At 39.6% G+C, this 13,505-nt stretch overlaps 2 protein-coding genes across 3 annotated transcripts; one reads left to right on the top strand and one right to left on the bottom strand.

The window, feature by feature from the left end:
* Positions 1-47: 47 nt before the first annotated feature.
* Positions 48-4,134, top strand: slc35d4 (solute carrier family 35 member D4). Its single transcript, XM_087788891.1, has 15 exons — positions 48-238; positions 481-527; positions 591-668; positions 729-810; positions 894-971; positions 1,036-1,061; positions 1,158-1,209; positions 1,291-1,339; positions 2,093-2,138; positions 2,222-2,257; positions 3,397-3,431; positions 3,493-3,562; positions 3,635-3,728; positions 3,801-3,865; positions 3,980-4,134. Exons 1-15 carry the CDS (start codon positions 167-169, stop codon positions 4,059-4,061), a joined length of 912 nt encoding a protein of 303 aa, XP_087645017.1. The 5' UTR covers positions 48-166; the 3' UTR covers positions 4,062-4,134.
* Positions 4,135-4,152: 18 nt separating this feature from the next.
* Positions 4,153-13,253, bottom strand: rbbp8 (retinoblastoma binding protein 8). 2 transcript variants are annotated; one of them, XM_087788888.1, is made up of 18 exons: positions 13,130-13,253; positions 10,279-10,398; positions 10,161-10,203; positions 9,976-10,068; positions 9,746-9,837; positions 9,184-9,250; positions 8,930-9,111; positions 8,769-8,855; positions 8,551-8,609; positions 7,936-8,003; positions 7,620-7,866; positions 6,696-6,869; positions 5,308-5,419; positions 5,101-5,235; positions 4,979-5,024; positions 4,773-4,860; positions 4,557-4,698; positions 4,153-4,331 (listed from the first exon to the last, which is right to left on the bottom strand). In XM_087788888.1, the coding sequence occupies exons 2-18, from the start codon at positions 10,376-10,378 to the stop codon at positions 4,234-4,236; spliced, it is 1,833 nt and encodes a 610-aa protein (XP_087645014.1). In that variant the 5' UTR covers positions 10,379-10,398; positions 13,130-13,253; the 3' UTR covers positions 4,153-4,233. The 2 variants fall into 2 exon arrangements, with proteins under 2 accessions (XP_087645014.1, XP_087645015.1); XM_087788889.1 differs by lacking the exon at positions 13,130-13,253 and adding an exon at positions 10,734-10,919.
* Positions 13,254-13,505: the final 252 nt, after the last annotated feature.

The raw sequence follows: 13,505 nt of genomic DNA, 5'->3' as shown, positions 1-13,505 counted from the left end.
TGATAGACGATCTTTGACTGACGACGTCTTGACGTGTCATCGGGACAGAAAAAGAAAAAAGAAAAAAAAAGGAAGTTTAGTTTGTGACAGCGTTTGTAGTTCGAAACCAACATGTGATTTGTTTTGGATTTATTTCGTGCATCATGAGGCGCGTCGGCAGCTCAACATGCAGTGGAAACGACACTTTACTGGCCTCGCTTTCAGTTTTGTGTTCGTGGTTTCATATTTCACGAACAAGGTAAAACCATTGAGTTTATTTCCTTTTTTTTTTAATCATGATTCCATCTGGTTGGTATACAAACAGCTTAAATCAATGCTTAAATAGTGTCATTAAAAGATAAGATAAAGGCGTTGCCTTCTTTTCTACAACAGGAAATAGAAAATGTTAACTAAAAAAACATTTTTGCATGTTCAATTTGACCCAAAATTGTGTTTTGACTTATTATTTTGAAATAGTTGACCATGTGTTTTGTTTCCTAGTTCGTCCTCTCAGTGTTGAAGTTTACTTATCCAACACTGTTTCAAGGGTAAGTCATTTTTTAAAGTGCCGCCATCAACGACAAAATTCATCAATTAAAGTTTTTTCAAAGATGGCAGACATTTGTTGGAGCGTTCCTGCTCCTTCTGTGCGGGAAGCTGGGCTGGGTGGAGATGAGTCGTATCTCCAGGTATACCTGCAGCTCTGAAGTACATCTTCTTCTTTTACCTTCAACCACTTTATTTTCCAGGTCATCGGTTCTGTACTGGCTCCCCGGCTCCCTCCTGTTCGTGGGGAACATCTACGCCGGATCCAGGGCCTTGTCTCGACTCGTCAGTGCTGCTCACGATCACCTTCTTGCTTCCTACAAACAAATAAAAGTTTGTTCTCGACTGACTCTCTTTGCTTCCGGCAGGACATTCCTTACTTCTTCACGCTCCAGAACACCTCTCACGTCATCAGTCAGATCATCCAGACGGTCGTGCACAGACAGGTGAGACAGATCCCATCGAACGTCTTTTGAAAACACCATCAATATTTGGAGCTTCTCTTTGCAGAAGATGCAGCGGATGAAGACGATCAGGTGTGTTTTGAAAAGTCCAGTCGAGAATGTTGACTCGGATGATAGGACGTTTGTTGGGATGGTGGCAAGAAAATAAAGATGTTTTCCTTCCTTCAGCATTTCTCTGATGCTGCTTTCTGCCATCAACCTTCCTCACTATGACAGTCAGGTAAGTCTTCTTGTCAGTCCCCGATGTCACTTAGTGTGGTCTGAGAGAGGCTAAATTAAAATGTTTCATATTTATTTTCAGTTTGACATCAGCAGTTACTCGTGGGCCGCAGGTCACCTCTTCTGTGTTGGTGAGTTGGTACATTGTAATCCATGCGTTTGTGTCTTCTCGCCTGGACTATTGCAACAGTTTATTTTCATGTCTTTACAAGGATCTGTCTCGCCTGCAGTTAATACAAAACTCTGCAGCGAGAATTCTAACCCGCTCTAGTAGAAGAACTCACATTTCTCCAATCCTTAAAACTCTTCACTGGCTTCCAGTTTCTTTCAGGATTTTTAAATTCTGGTTCTTACTTTCAGATCTATTCATGGTCAGGCTCCTCCTTCCATCAGTGATCTGATCCAGCCTTACACCCCAGCTCGGGCTCTGAGGTCTGTGGATCAGAATCTACTGATGGTTCCTCACACACAGTTCAGGACCAGAGGAGAGAAATCCTTCCAGGCTGTTGCTCCTAAGCTTTGGAAGGATCTTCCTCTCCCTCTGTGTTTGATGATCTACTGACTCTTTAAGAAACATCTTAAGACGTTTTTATTTGTTCATTACGTTTCCTTGATTTTCTGGAACTCCTGTTGTGTTATCAGTTTTATCTTGATCTTTAAAGTATATACTTTATTGAATATTGTTTTGATTGTTTAAGCGCTTTGTGACCCTGGTCTGGAAAAGCGCTATACAAATAAAAATGACTTACTTACTTACTTGCATCTGATGTATTTTCGTGGATCTTAGCCAAATAAAGAGACGGTAGTAGAGTGAGGCGGACATTTAAGTGGTCGGTAAAAAGGATTAACACGAATTAAAAGGTTGTTTTCTATTGGGATCTCAGGTGCATACAGGGTGTTCCAGGTGCACAACAAGTCCAGTAACTTAAGGTAAGAGGACCAGGTCCTGGAAATTAACATCATCCCGGACATGTTTGATTTTTTTTAATTTCCTCTTGATTTGTATGTTGCAGTGACATTGAACAGCTGTGTATCAACTACCTGTTCAGGTAAGATGAAATGACCCACAATTTAGATCTAGAATCGTACTTCAAAAGAATCTGGTGTTACGACACGTATCACGACTCGGGTTCAACCTCGCAGTATTATTGTTCCTTTAGCTGCAGAGGTTATTACTGGAGTTTAAGTGCAACACAAACATGAACAAACGCTGTGAATAGTTGAATGTTAATTGTAAATACAACAATTGAAATGTTTTATTTGAAACACACTTTATTGAAATATAAATGATTTGAATATAATATGATTTGAAAGCCAAGAATTGTTAGTGTTTTTGGGGGGAAAAGATCAAAATAAATCAATACAGCCCTGGAGCGATTAGTTAGAGGTGAAGTAAATCACCTTATCTTTAACCCTCGCGTTATCCTTGGGTCAAGGTGACCCGTAGGCCCGAAAACAAATGTGTTTGAGGTATCCCTTGTTATCTCTGGGTCAAGGTGACCCGAAGGCCCGAAAACAAATTTGTTTGTGATATCCCTTGTGTTATCGCTGGGTCAAGGTGACCTGAATGGCCAAAAACAAATGTGTTTGAGTTATCCCTGGCTCAAGGTGACTCGAAGGCCCATAAAACAAATGTGTTTGAGGTATCCCTTGCGTTATCCCTGGATCAAGGTGACCCGAAGGCCCGAAAACAAATGTGTTTGTGGTATCCTTTGTCTTATCACTTGGTTGAGGTGACCTTAAGGTGCAAAAAAAATTGTGTTTGAGCTATCCCTGGGTCAAGGTGACCCAAAGGCCAGAAAACAAATGTGTTTGAGGTATCCCTTGTGTTATCTCTGGGTCAAGGTGACCCTAAGGCGAAAAACATGTGTTTGAGGTATCCCTTGTGTTGTCTCTGGGTCAAGGTGAACGATCTCCCTGGCTTCAAGAAATGCATGGAGGTGGAGGTTGTTAGTTTTGGGGCCTTGGGGTCACCTTGACCCAGAGATAACCCAAGGGTTAAAATATTCCTAGATGTAAAAAGAAAGAGCCTTATAGTTAAAAATTGGTTTTAAGGAACGCATCACATTTTTTTTAGCTTGATTTGTTAGATGTACAAAAATGGTCATAATGTTTGCATTTGCTGAAGGTTATTGTTGTTTTCCTGGTGTTTGTTGTTATTTGACGTCGATGTCGTTCTTTCATGCAGCGTGCTGCTCCTGGCCGTGGCAGCTCATCCTACAGGTCAGACCAACATTCAAATCATATCACGGCCGCGAAAGATTCAAACCTGTGGCGTCCTCAGGTGACCTCATGAGTGCCTTGGAGTTTCCATCTCTCCAGTCCCGCACCTTTCACTGCGGCTGCTGCGCCAGGTGAGCGCTAGTCTTACATACGTGTCATGAATCTAACCATGTTCAAATGATCAATCCGCCTCTCTGTTCCAGCGCTTTACTAGGGTTTTTGTTGCTGTTGGCAACTGTCAAATTAAAGACGGGCTTCTCGTGCGAGCACTTTGCCGTGTGGATTTTTCTATCAAAGGTTTTCTTTCATTTTTTTTTGTCAAAAAAAAGAAACTCCTCAGAAACTTAACTCGTGATCTGATCGTCACAGGTGACCGCCATGTGTCTCTCGCCTCTCATTTTCAACATGGATATCAACATTCCATCCATCATTTGGTGAGAATAACATCTGATCATGATTCAGTTCTTAAGGAAAAGACTTCAAGAGAGGATCGAGAGGCTGACTTACTGCGGAATGATGTCATACTTGTGCTATTTCTCTGCTTCCAGTGTCATGGTGAGTCATGCAGGAGAAGCTCTCCTGGTTTACAGTGAGAGAGAAACACAGTCGACAAGACACACGCCGTCATGAGATTCTTTTTTTAAGTTAAAAATGTATTACAATGTGTTGTTTTTCTTCTATATAATAAACATAATGAGCAGTCGTTTGATTTTCCGTTTATTCAAGTAAAGATAGAATATTAAATAGACAATAATTGTGTTGACAGTTTTTGCTACGACAGACCTGGTTCGGTCTCAGATCTCTACGTCGGACTCTCTCGTTTTTTCTGGGAGAAAAGAGCGTTGAGAGGTTGTCTTCTTCGCATGCGGGTCTGCGGAGCTTCTTCTTCATGGATGTAACCTAGAGAGAGGGATGGAGTAACTGAGTAACTAAGATGGATGGAGGGAAATGTTGACGTCACACCTAAGCTGAAGCTAAATGTAACACGGTAGCGTTAGAGATTATTGAACACATTTCTCTTCAACAGTTCAAACAGTTAAACCTGGGTTAAATAAACACATCTTAATTTGGATACTACAATAAACACAAGTATTAGTACGACAATGATGATACACGTTGCATTACCTCGATCGACGCACGTCTGAGTTGATGGAAACCCAACTTCCCAAAAGTTTTCCGGGGTAGCGGGAGGTAGATGAAGAAATCGATGTCTGGAGCACATCGCCAACTTCTTCTCTCTCTCCTCCTCCGGCAAGTAACTGTAATACTGTGAAAGATGGACACTGTTATCATGATGAACATGAGAAAATAGAAATATCTTCCGACGTCGGCATCACTTACTATTTCACATTCCTTGCACGTGGTGCCCTTCAGTTTCCTGCGTTCGTCTTTCTTGCGGACCACAGCCACATGTGCGTACGCCGGTTGTCTGAATTCAGAACAACAATACACTTTTACAATAAAATGCAGATACAAGTTCAGTACTTTTTACAGTACAACTTTGTCGCCGATTCAAGAATCAAAGTCATGTTTGTGTGTCCGCTCACCCATCTTGCTGTCCCCTGATAAAACTTGGAGAGTGATCTGGAGATTCTGCAGACACGAGGCACAAGGTAAATTACCCATGACCACCCACACATGAATACATGGACACAGTATTTTATTTCACCATCTTCACACTCCTCATGAAAGTCGCCGCCTTCAGGGCTCCGATCCGGGTGTGAACACATGAAGGACTTGTACTCTCTGCACTCTGTAGTGTCAAACATTCGATCCAGACTGTCGTTGGCCTTGTCTCCTATCCCTGAGGGACGTGAAGGGAAAACTTCAAGAATGCAGTTATACATTGTAGACACAGAGGTTTTTTTGTATATACCCGTCTCATCGGGATCATCTGCATCGTGTCCAGCGTGTTTCTGGAGAACACTGTGACTGATCCAGGTGCAGTCGCTGTCCTCAAGATCGCTGTGATGGTCCTGCATTTCCACCTGTTGGCAGAGACAGCGTTTTATTTTCCCTGGGAGCACTCTGTTAGTTTGAGCTGCTGTCTTGGTTGCAACAGCCTCACATCAAGTAGGATCTTTTAGAGCAGTGGTTCTCAACCTTTTCTAACTCGGGGCCCACTTTTAAGTCTCAAAAACCTTTGAGGCCCACCTCCGACCGCATGAATACGAAGGCATTATAATGCATTCTTATTTCCTTGTCACATGTATAATACTCGAAGGAAAAACAATATAATGAATATGAAGAATATTTGAAAACGTTTAATATCCTTTTTAACTTAACGAGATTTAACATTTAAAACATTATTTTGTGTATTTTTTATATTTACTGTATATAATTACAACCACCCTCCCACAAAAAAATGATTTTGGATGCATTTTGGAAACTATTTTGCGGCCCACTTGCAATACCTTCGCAGCCCACCAGGGGACAGCGCCCCACAGATTGGGAATCACTGTTTTAGAGAAATCATTGGATAAACTTGATGTCAATGTGCGCTGATCAGATCCCTGACAAAATGAAATGTGGCTTTGCTTTTGATTTCATTACGCTCTCTGCTTAGATCATCTTTTTAACTTTTCGTGATCTTTTTTCTAACTCCCCAAGCTCCTTTTTTCTTCTTCCACCTCACTTTGGGGCTCTCGGCTCAGGGGGGAGGGAGAAGGGAGCGTTGGAAATACTTATTGATGGTGACATTTTATCATTGTTGGCGCTCATGCCTTTAAAATTTATGGGCGTTTCATTAAAATAGTGGCTTAGCAGCCAAGACTATATCGAAAATATGCCATCTAGTGGACTCTGAAAATGAAGACCATGCTTCATCGAACACTTTTTTAAGAGAAGATGATAGCCACTTCTTTAAAATCACATAGATCACCCTTTTAAACACTATTTTTAATGACTGTACGCCCTTGTTTTTTGTGTAAGAGAAGCTGACCACTACCCTCAATTTCCTTCTGGCTCAATAAAGATGAATGTAATTTAATCCAATCACAAAGCAAGACTGGAGTTTACGCATTTGATTTGAATAAGTAATGTAAATACAAAAACAACTTTTAAGACGATTGACATTTTGCTATAATTCCAGACATTTAAGAGTCCCATATTTAAATTATTGGATCTTTAGAAATGTTAAGAACCAGTATATACCCTGAATCTATAATTATCAGGTTAAACAGACTAAAGTTTCAGTTTGTTAATAACCATCACCTGATAATGAGATATAAAGTAAGTAGGTAAGTAGATTTACAAAGGACGTACCTTGTCTGGCTGACTCTCATACATGGACAGTGCGAGCGCGGGGTCGATGCTCCACATGGGCTCCACCTCTTGAGTGTCAGATCGCTTGTGTGTCAAATGTGTCCTGTTGGGTTTCTTGAATTCAGGACTACAGTCAATTGTGTGTTCAAGGTTTCCACGGCGTTCTGACTTGGCCTGCGAATGTAAAAAATATATATTTATCATTGTACATTTCCCCATTTTTTTATTGTCTGTTCTGAGTCATGGCCTCAAACATAAAGCGGACGAAAGACAATACACATCTGCTTAACTTCTAATGCAAATCTTAAAGGGAAACTAATGTGTTGATTTAAGTGTCTTTTAAATCTTGGAAGATCAGTCAATCAATCCTCGAAGTCTTCACCTCCAAGGGGCTCGTTGTATAAACAAAGTGGGACATGATTACAGAAGGTTGGACATAGAGTAAACCTTTATTACGTCATGATGGACTCCACTCTTGTAACCTCTCCTTTGCTGTGATTTCAGACGGGGGAGAACTTTATAAAGTAATAAGTTCAAAACATGGTCATGATGAGGGACTTACTGCATCTTGGAGAGACTTCAACATTTGAAACATGCGAGTCAGGAGAGTTAAAGTTTTACTTTGATTTTCTGGAACTCCTGTTGTGTTATCAATTTTATCTTGCCCTTATCATTTTTAAGTATATCATTTATTGAGTATTGTTTTGATTGTTTAAGCGCTTTGTGACCCTGGTCTGGAAAAGCGCTATACAAATAAAAATTACTTACTTACTTACATTAGTTGCCCTTTAAGTAACTTAACTAAATTATCTTGTAATATTTTGAATCATTACAGTGTGTTTGTATAATGACAGGAAATCTAAATCTCCAGAGGGATTAATACAGTCTATCTAATCTAATCTAATCAAAAGAATCAAGTCAAACCTTGCTGCTTGAACTGTCCTTCATGCTTTGGTCAGCAAAGTCTTTGTTGCATCTTCCATCTGGTTCAGCTTTCATCCTCGCCGTAACACTTGATGCTACGTTCATTTGTTTGTCGTCCATGCAAAGCTCTTCCTCCTTCATTCGTTTTGCTTTGCTAATTGTGTCATTTTCTGCTCCACGTTTGACCCGTGGAAGTAGAGTGGAAGAGTGTGGATTATGGAGCGATGTGGAGGAGGAGCGGTGTGGCCTGGATGCAAAGAAACAAGTTGAAGGGAAGAGAAATGTTTCCCGAGGCAAAGAGAGTATGTGTTCTTACTTTAACCGAACATCTGACATCCGTGTTGCTTTGGAGTTCACTTGATAAACTGAAGTTGTGTCCAATTTCTGATGGGAAAAAAAAACAGGCAAGAAGTTTCAAATAATCTTGTGGCTTCATTCTTCTAGAGTACATTTAAAGGTAAAATATAATTTTCCATCGTAAGTTCAGAGGTTTTCTAGTTGTACTCTTTTCAAGTTGTCTGTTTAATAAAAAGCACTATTAACAATAGTCATTAAAATAAAATTATTGGTTGTCAACTACAGATCTCAGCTAGCAAGGGTAGCTAAAGCCTGTTTTATAACTCATAATTGAATCTAATGGGTTTTTTTCCGTATAGTGTTTTTTTATTCTAACACTTTTAGTTTCCTTCAATTCTGTGTTTACTTTTAAATTGAGTAATTTGACATACAATTATATTTTAGACAACTGTATACCTCATTGTACATAATGTAATGCAAAGTTTAACCCTTTCTTTGAATTCTAATCGTTTGTATGGTCAACATTCCCAATTACTTCTTTCCAAACAATAATTTAACTTATTACAAGACAGATCCAACCATCATCAACATCAAACCACGAAAGACCTAATATAGAACTTGGAACTCTACATACTGTGTTAGGGATGTCAAGTTCCAGAGCGCAGGTTTCTGCAATAACAATGTTTTCTTCATCTGAGAGAAGAAGAGATAATCAGATTAGCAAAAAAAAAAACATTATTATAAGTTTCTGCATGTTGTAATTGTCTGATCAAATCAATACTTCAAACACTTTTAATTGGAGTTATGGTTCTCAAGTCAGCACTTTTAATGGAAATAAAAAATAATTCATACTGAGAAGTGGTTCCGTGTCAAGTTCACACGTATTTGGAACAAGAACCTCAGCTTTTTCTGGGACTTTACTCGGCTCTTTTTTCTGCTCTGAAGAAAAAAAACAGAGAGTTTAAACATATTCACAAAGTTCTACATGTGAATAACCATTGATGAGAACCTACCACTGAATGTGGTTTTGTGGGATAAAGAAAGCGGAATTTCTAAATATCGAACGTGCTTCGATTTGTCGAAATTCTTTCGCTTCTTTAGTTTATTTGAAACGGGCAGAGAGCTGGCCAGGACCGGAGAGTCCGGAATAATTCCCTCCTCTTGATCGGAGGAAGAGAGTGACTCGAATTTTTGACTATTTGCGGAAGAAAAAAAAAAAAACATGTTACCAAATGACATCATCTTTGGAATAAATCAAAACACTTGCCTATTCAACTTCTGTAACGTGGCATGTAATTTTTTGTTTTCATATTCCAGGGTGTCTACTTCGACCTCTGCAAGGACAACCATCAGTTTTCATAAATAGATGTTACCAAATATTTAGAGATTTTAAACAAAAATAGAATACTTAGTGTACACACATTCTAAAGACTTTTGAAAATCCGATTTAAGACATTCCAGTGCCAATTAAGGCCTTGTTTTTAGGTTAATGAATTTAAGGGCTTTAAAGATTATTTAAGGATCTGCAGGAACCCAGTGAATTAAATAGAAGCAATATTTTATTCATGATGAAGCAATAACAAGTGAGAGAAAACGTATTTAAAGGCCAAACATATATATATTTATAAAGTAATACCCAGAAAATCCTCAAATAAATAAAGCCGAAATCACAACGATCACTGCAACTCGCCATTTTATATTACATCTCATGCTGCCATTTAAGTCCAGCTTTGCAATACACTTAATTTTACTATGTCAACAGAAATTAAGAGCTTTATTTGAACATGGAGGAGTAAGTAGGAACAGCATAAAAAAACAGGTTAACATACTTAGTTTCTTGATGATAGACCGGCTCTGGTCTTGGCTATTTTTCAAGTTTTCCTCCAATTTTGCACAACTTTTACAGTCATTTTCTTTCAACCTGGAAGGAAAAAAAACACAGCTTTTGCTACTCATTTATTTCTATGATACAATTTGATAGTGAAAATAATATGAAAATAGCATATTTTTTTTCTTGTGAAAATCAGACACACGTCTTAAAAGTGAAAAGTACAAATACCTGTCTTCCTTATTAACCGCATCCTGCAGCACTTTGTTTTGCTCCTTCAGCTGCTGGTTGCGTTTGTAGTAGATTTCCAGTTTCTGTGCGTCTCTAGACGTAAACAGACAAAATCAATATTGACTCATTAGGAATCCGTCTAAAGAGTGCTTATGCAGTAACTTGGTTAAAGAGCTGATACTCACAAAGAGCGCTCTTTCTTCAGTTTTGTCACTTTATCCTGCAGTTCTGAAAGACAGAAAACCATGTTTTTTTTTAACTTTACAGAAATAATGTGTTGAACCAACTAAATTATTGTTTTACCTTGAAGTGCATCGAAGTGGCATTTTCCAAGTTGTTCGTATAAATCCTTGAAAAGGTCAGCAGATGTGGTTGATTTGTTGCTGAGGTCAGGGCTGCTCATCTTTCAATCTTAAAGCAGGGCTGACAAGTTTCAGAAAATTACAAGAATGAGATTTCAATGTCACGTCGCTTTCGGAGAAAAAAACAAACCCAAAATTTAACATTTTTTAAATGTAGATAGACTCAAACGGCTAATTATTATGGTTACTGTCTTTATTTGTTTATGAACCAAGCCAACGGCACAACGTAAGAGCTGAAGATTAAAAGGATAATACAGTAAACACATTTGTCCAGACGCTTAAGGGTCTTGACACCATTTGAGTAACTTTAACTCTTGGTTCACGGCGGTTATCTCCAGAGGGATTAATAAAATCTAATTCAATCTAAAAACAACGTGATATGAATAAAAAATGTACCTCTGCAACTTCCAAATGGCAAATAAATCCGAAAGCAAACTCCGTTGCAGTCTTCTCTTTCTCTCTGGACTAACAAACTGTCAATAATTTACCTGCGTTGATTTCGATATGCAAAGTATTATTATTAAGATGGCGGCGTGAGAACACACAGCGGCTCCTCTCTCCCGTCTGATCAGTGTTTTTGTGTTTTTGTTCACCTATTTGCACAGGCCGCTGATTAAAGTCAACAAACCAGCGAAAAGACACATTTGCGTGTGGCCTGTGGGTTCTACAGAAGCTGCAACAGCTCCACCTCTCTGCTGAACCAGCTGAATAACTTCTTTGCTCGTGTTTAGGCAAACAACAGAACCCAGGTACCGAAGACAACGCTGAGGACCAGGTGCTCACGCTATCCCCAGAGAATGTCAGGCAATGCCTCAGACGCACAAACCCAAGGAAAGCCCAGGGTTCTGATAACATTCCTGGTTGTGTCCTGAGAGATGAGTGTGCCGAGGAGCTCACAGATGTTGTCACCGACATCTTCACTGAGACAAGCTGTTGTCCCTCAAAGCCACCACCATCATCATCCCAGTCCCGATGAAGTCATCTTCCGCCAGCTACAACGACTACTGTCCGATCGCACTCACTCCCATCCTCATGAAATGAGTCTCCGACTTGGAGACTAAAGACTCATACGTCAGAATGCTGTTCATGGACTTCAGCTCAGCATTCAACAGGATCATCCCAACAGCAGCTCATCCACAAACTGGACCAGTTGGGACTCAACACCTCCCTGTGCAACTGGCTGTTGGACTTCTTGACGGGAGACCACAGGCAGTGCGTGTCGGCAGTGACACCTCCAGCACCATCACACTTAACTCATGGGCCCCCCAAGGATGTGTGCTGAGCCCCCTCCTCTTCACTCTGCTGACCCATGACTGCACCCCATCATCCAGCTTCAACCTCTTCATCAAGTAAGCGGATGACACAACTGTAGACCGAGACAGCAGCGATGAGACGGTCTACAGGAGTGAGGTCAACAGGCTGACCAGGTGGTGCAAAGACAACAATCTCCACCTGAACGTGGAGAAGACTAAGGAGGTCATTGTGGACTTCAGGAGAGTGCACGACCAGCATCCACCCGTAACCTTTGACGGAGCTGCAGTGGAGAAGGAGAGCAGCACCAAGTTCCTGGGTTTGCACATCTCTAAAGATCTGTCCTGGCTAAGCCAAAATACAGCTATTGGCCAAAAAAGGCCACCAGCGCCTGTACTTCCTCCGCAGACTGAGGAGAGCAAGAGCCCCACCACCTATGATGCTCACCTTCTACAGAGGCACCATCGAGAGAATCCGGTCAAGCCTCCTGCAGCAAGACCCTGCAGCGCATCATAAGAGCAGCTGAGAGGATCATCGGTGTCTCCCCCCCCCTTCTGGACATTTATAACACCCAACTCACCCATCCTACAGGAGGAGACTTCAGGCCAGAACCAGCAGGTTAAAAAACAGCTTCTTCCACCAGTCAGGAGACTCAACTCCCTCCCTGACCTACCATCAATCTCACCTCCACTTGCAATACCTGTGCCTTAACTTTGTAAATTTTGTTGATATTCTGTTTATTAATGGATTGTTGATTATTTCCTTTTGTTGATTATTTATGGTTTATTTTTTGAATTTCTTATTTAATGTCCTTTCATCGTCAACTACATGTTTTGCATTGTGGTTCTGAGAGGACTACAATTACATCTATGCTGTATGTCTTGCATACATGTATATTTGACAATAAAAGAACTTGAACTTTAATTAGGAACTGGATCATTGCCCTTCAAAATAAAAACCATAGACAAAAAAATGTGAATGATACATGAGTTTTCCATCGCGCTCTTAATGGACGGAAAATGGTGAAAACAAAGAAAATTAGACAATATAAGTTTATAATTCAAATTATTTACAACCAAGACAAATCTGGTTACAGAGTCATCTCTGACAATGACATTTTTATTATTTCGCATCTTAAACATTACGTTTTGTATGATCTGTTAACTTGGTGAAAATATAAATCTGTTTTAAACAATAAATATGGCACAAAACAATGAATAAACTCCAAATAGCTTCAATTATCGAACTCACGTTAGAATTTACATTTTCTGACAAAAATATGTGATGTTCTCTGAAGTACAAATGACTTAAAACACGGAAGTAAATACTTTTATCCTTCATGTTTAATCGTAAAAATAAAACGTTCAAACATTTCTTTATTGTTATTCTATTCTTCAATGAGCCTTTTACTTCGTTTTGTATATAAAATATGTATTCTATTATTCTGACAACGTTATAGGTCGTACTTAGTGTTGATAATAATATAAAACAAATATTGTTTTCCAAAACTAAAACTGCAGCAGCAGGAAAAAAACACTTACATAAACGAGTCCATAAACCAGCATTGGTCACCGTTGGTTTGGAAAAGTGGCGAAAACAAAATAATATCTTTGAAAAGCGAAATCACGGGAAATAAAAACAAATTTCGACTCCCCGCGCACGAACTGCACCCCGGGATTTCTTCTTCGGCTCATATGGTCGCGACGGAAACTCGTGCGCCATCTTGTGTTCAGCTGTGTAACAATACAGATAAATGGCTGTAGTAGAGAATACTCGCGTCAGTGATGTTGTTTCTTCTATAGTAACAATTAAACTTACTTATGAAACTTGTGTTTGAAAAAATAATCAACCAATAGTTAAAATCAGTATTAGTCCACGTGTTTATTGCTTAATTGCTTGGACCTTTTTTTAACAGGT

Source organism: Callionymus lyra, chromosome 4 (genome assembly GCF_982586985.1).
Source record: "Callionymus lyra chromosome 4, fCalLyr1.hap1.1, whole genome shotgun sequence".
Classification (NCBI taxonomy): domain Eukaryota; kingdom Metazoa; phylum Chordata; class Actinopteri; order Syngnathiformes; family Callionymidae; genus Callionymus; species Callionymus lyra.
Note: the sequence above shows the minus strand (reverse complement) of the source record. Positions and strands in the feature narration are given on the sequence as shown.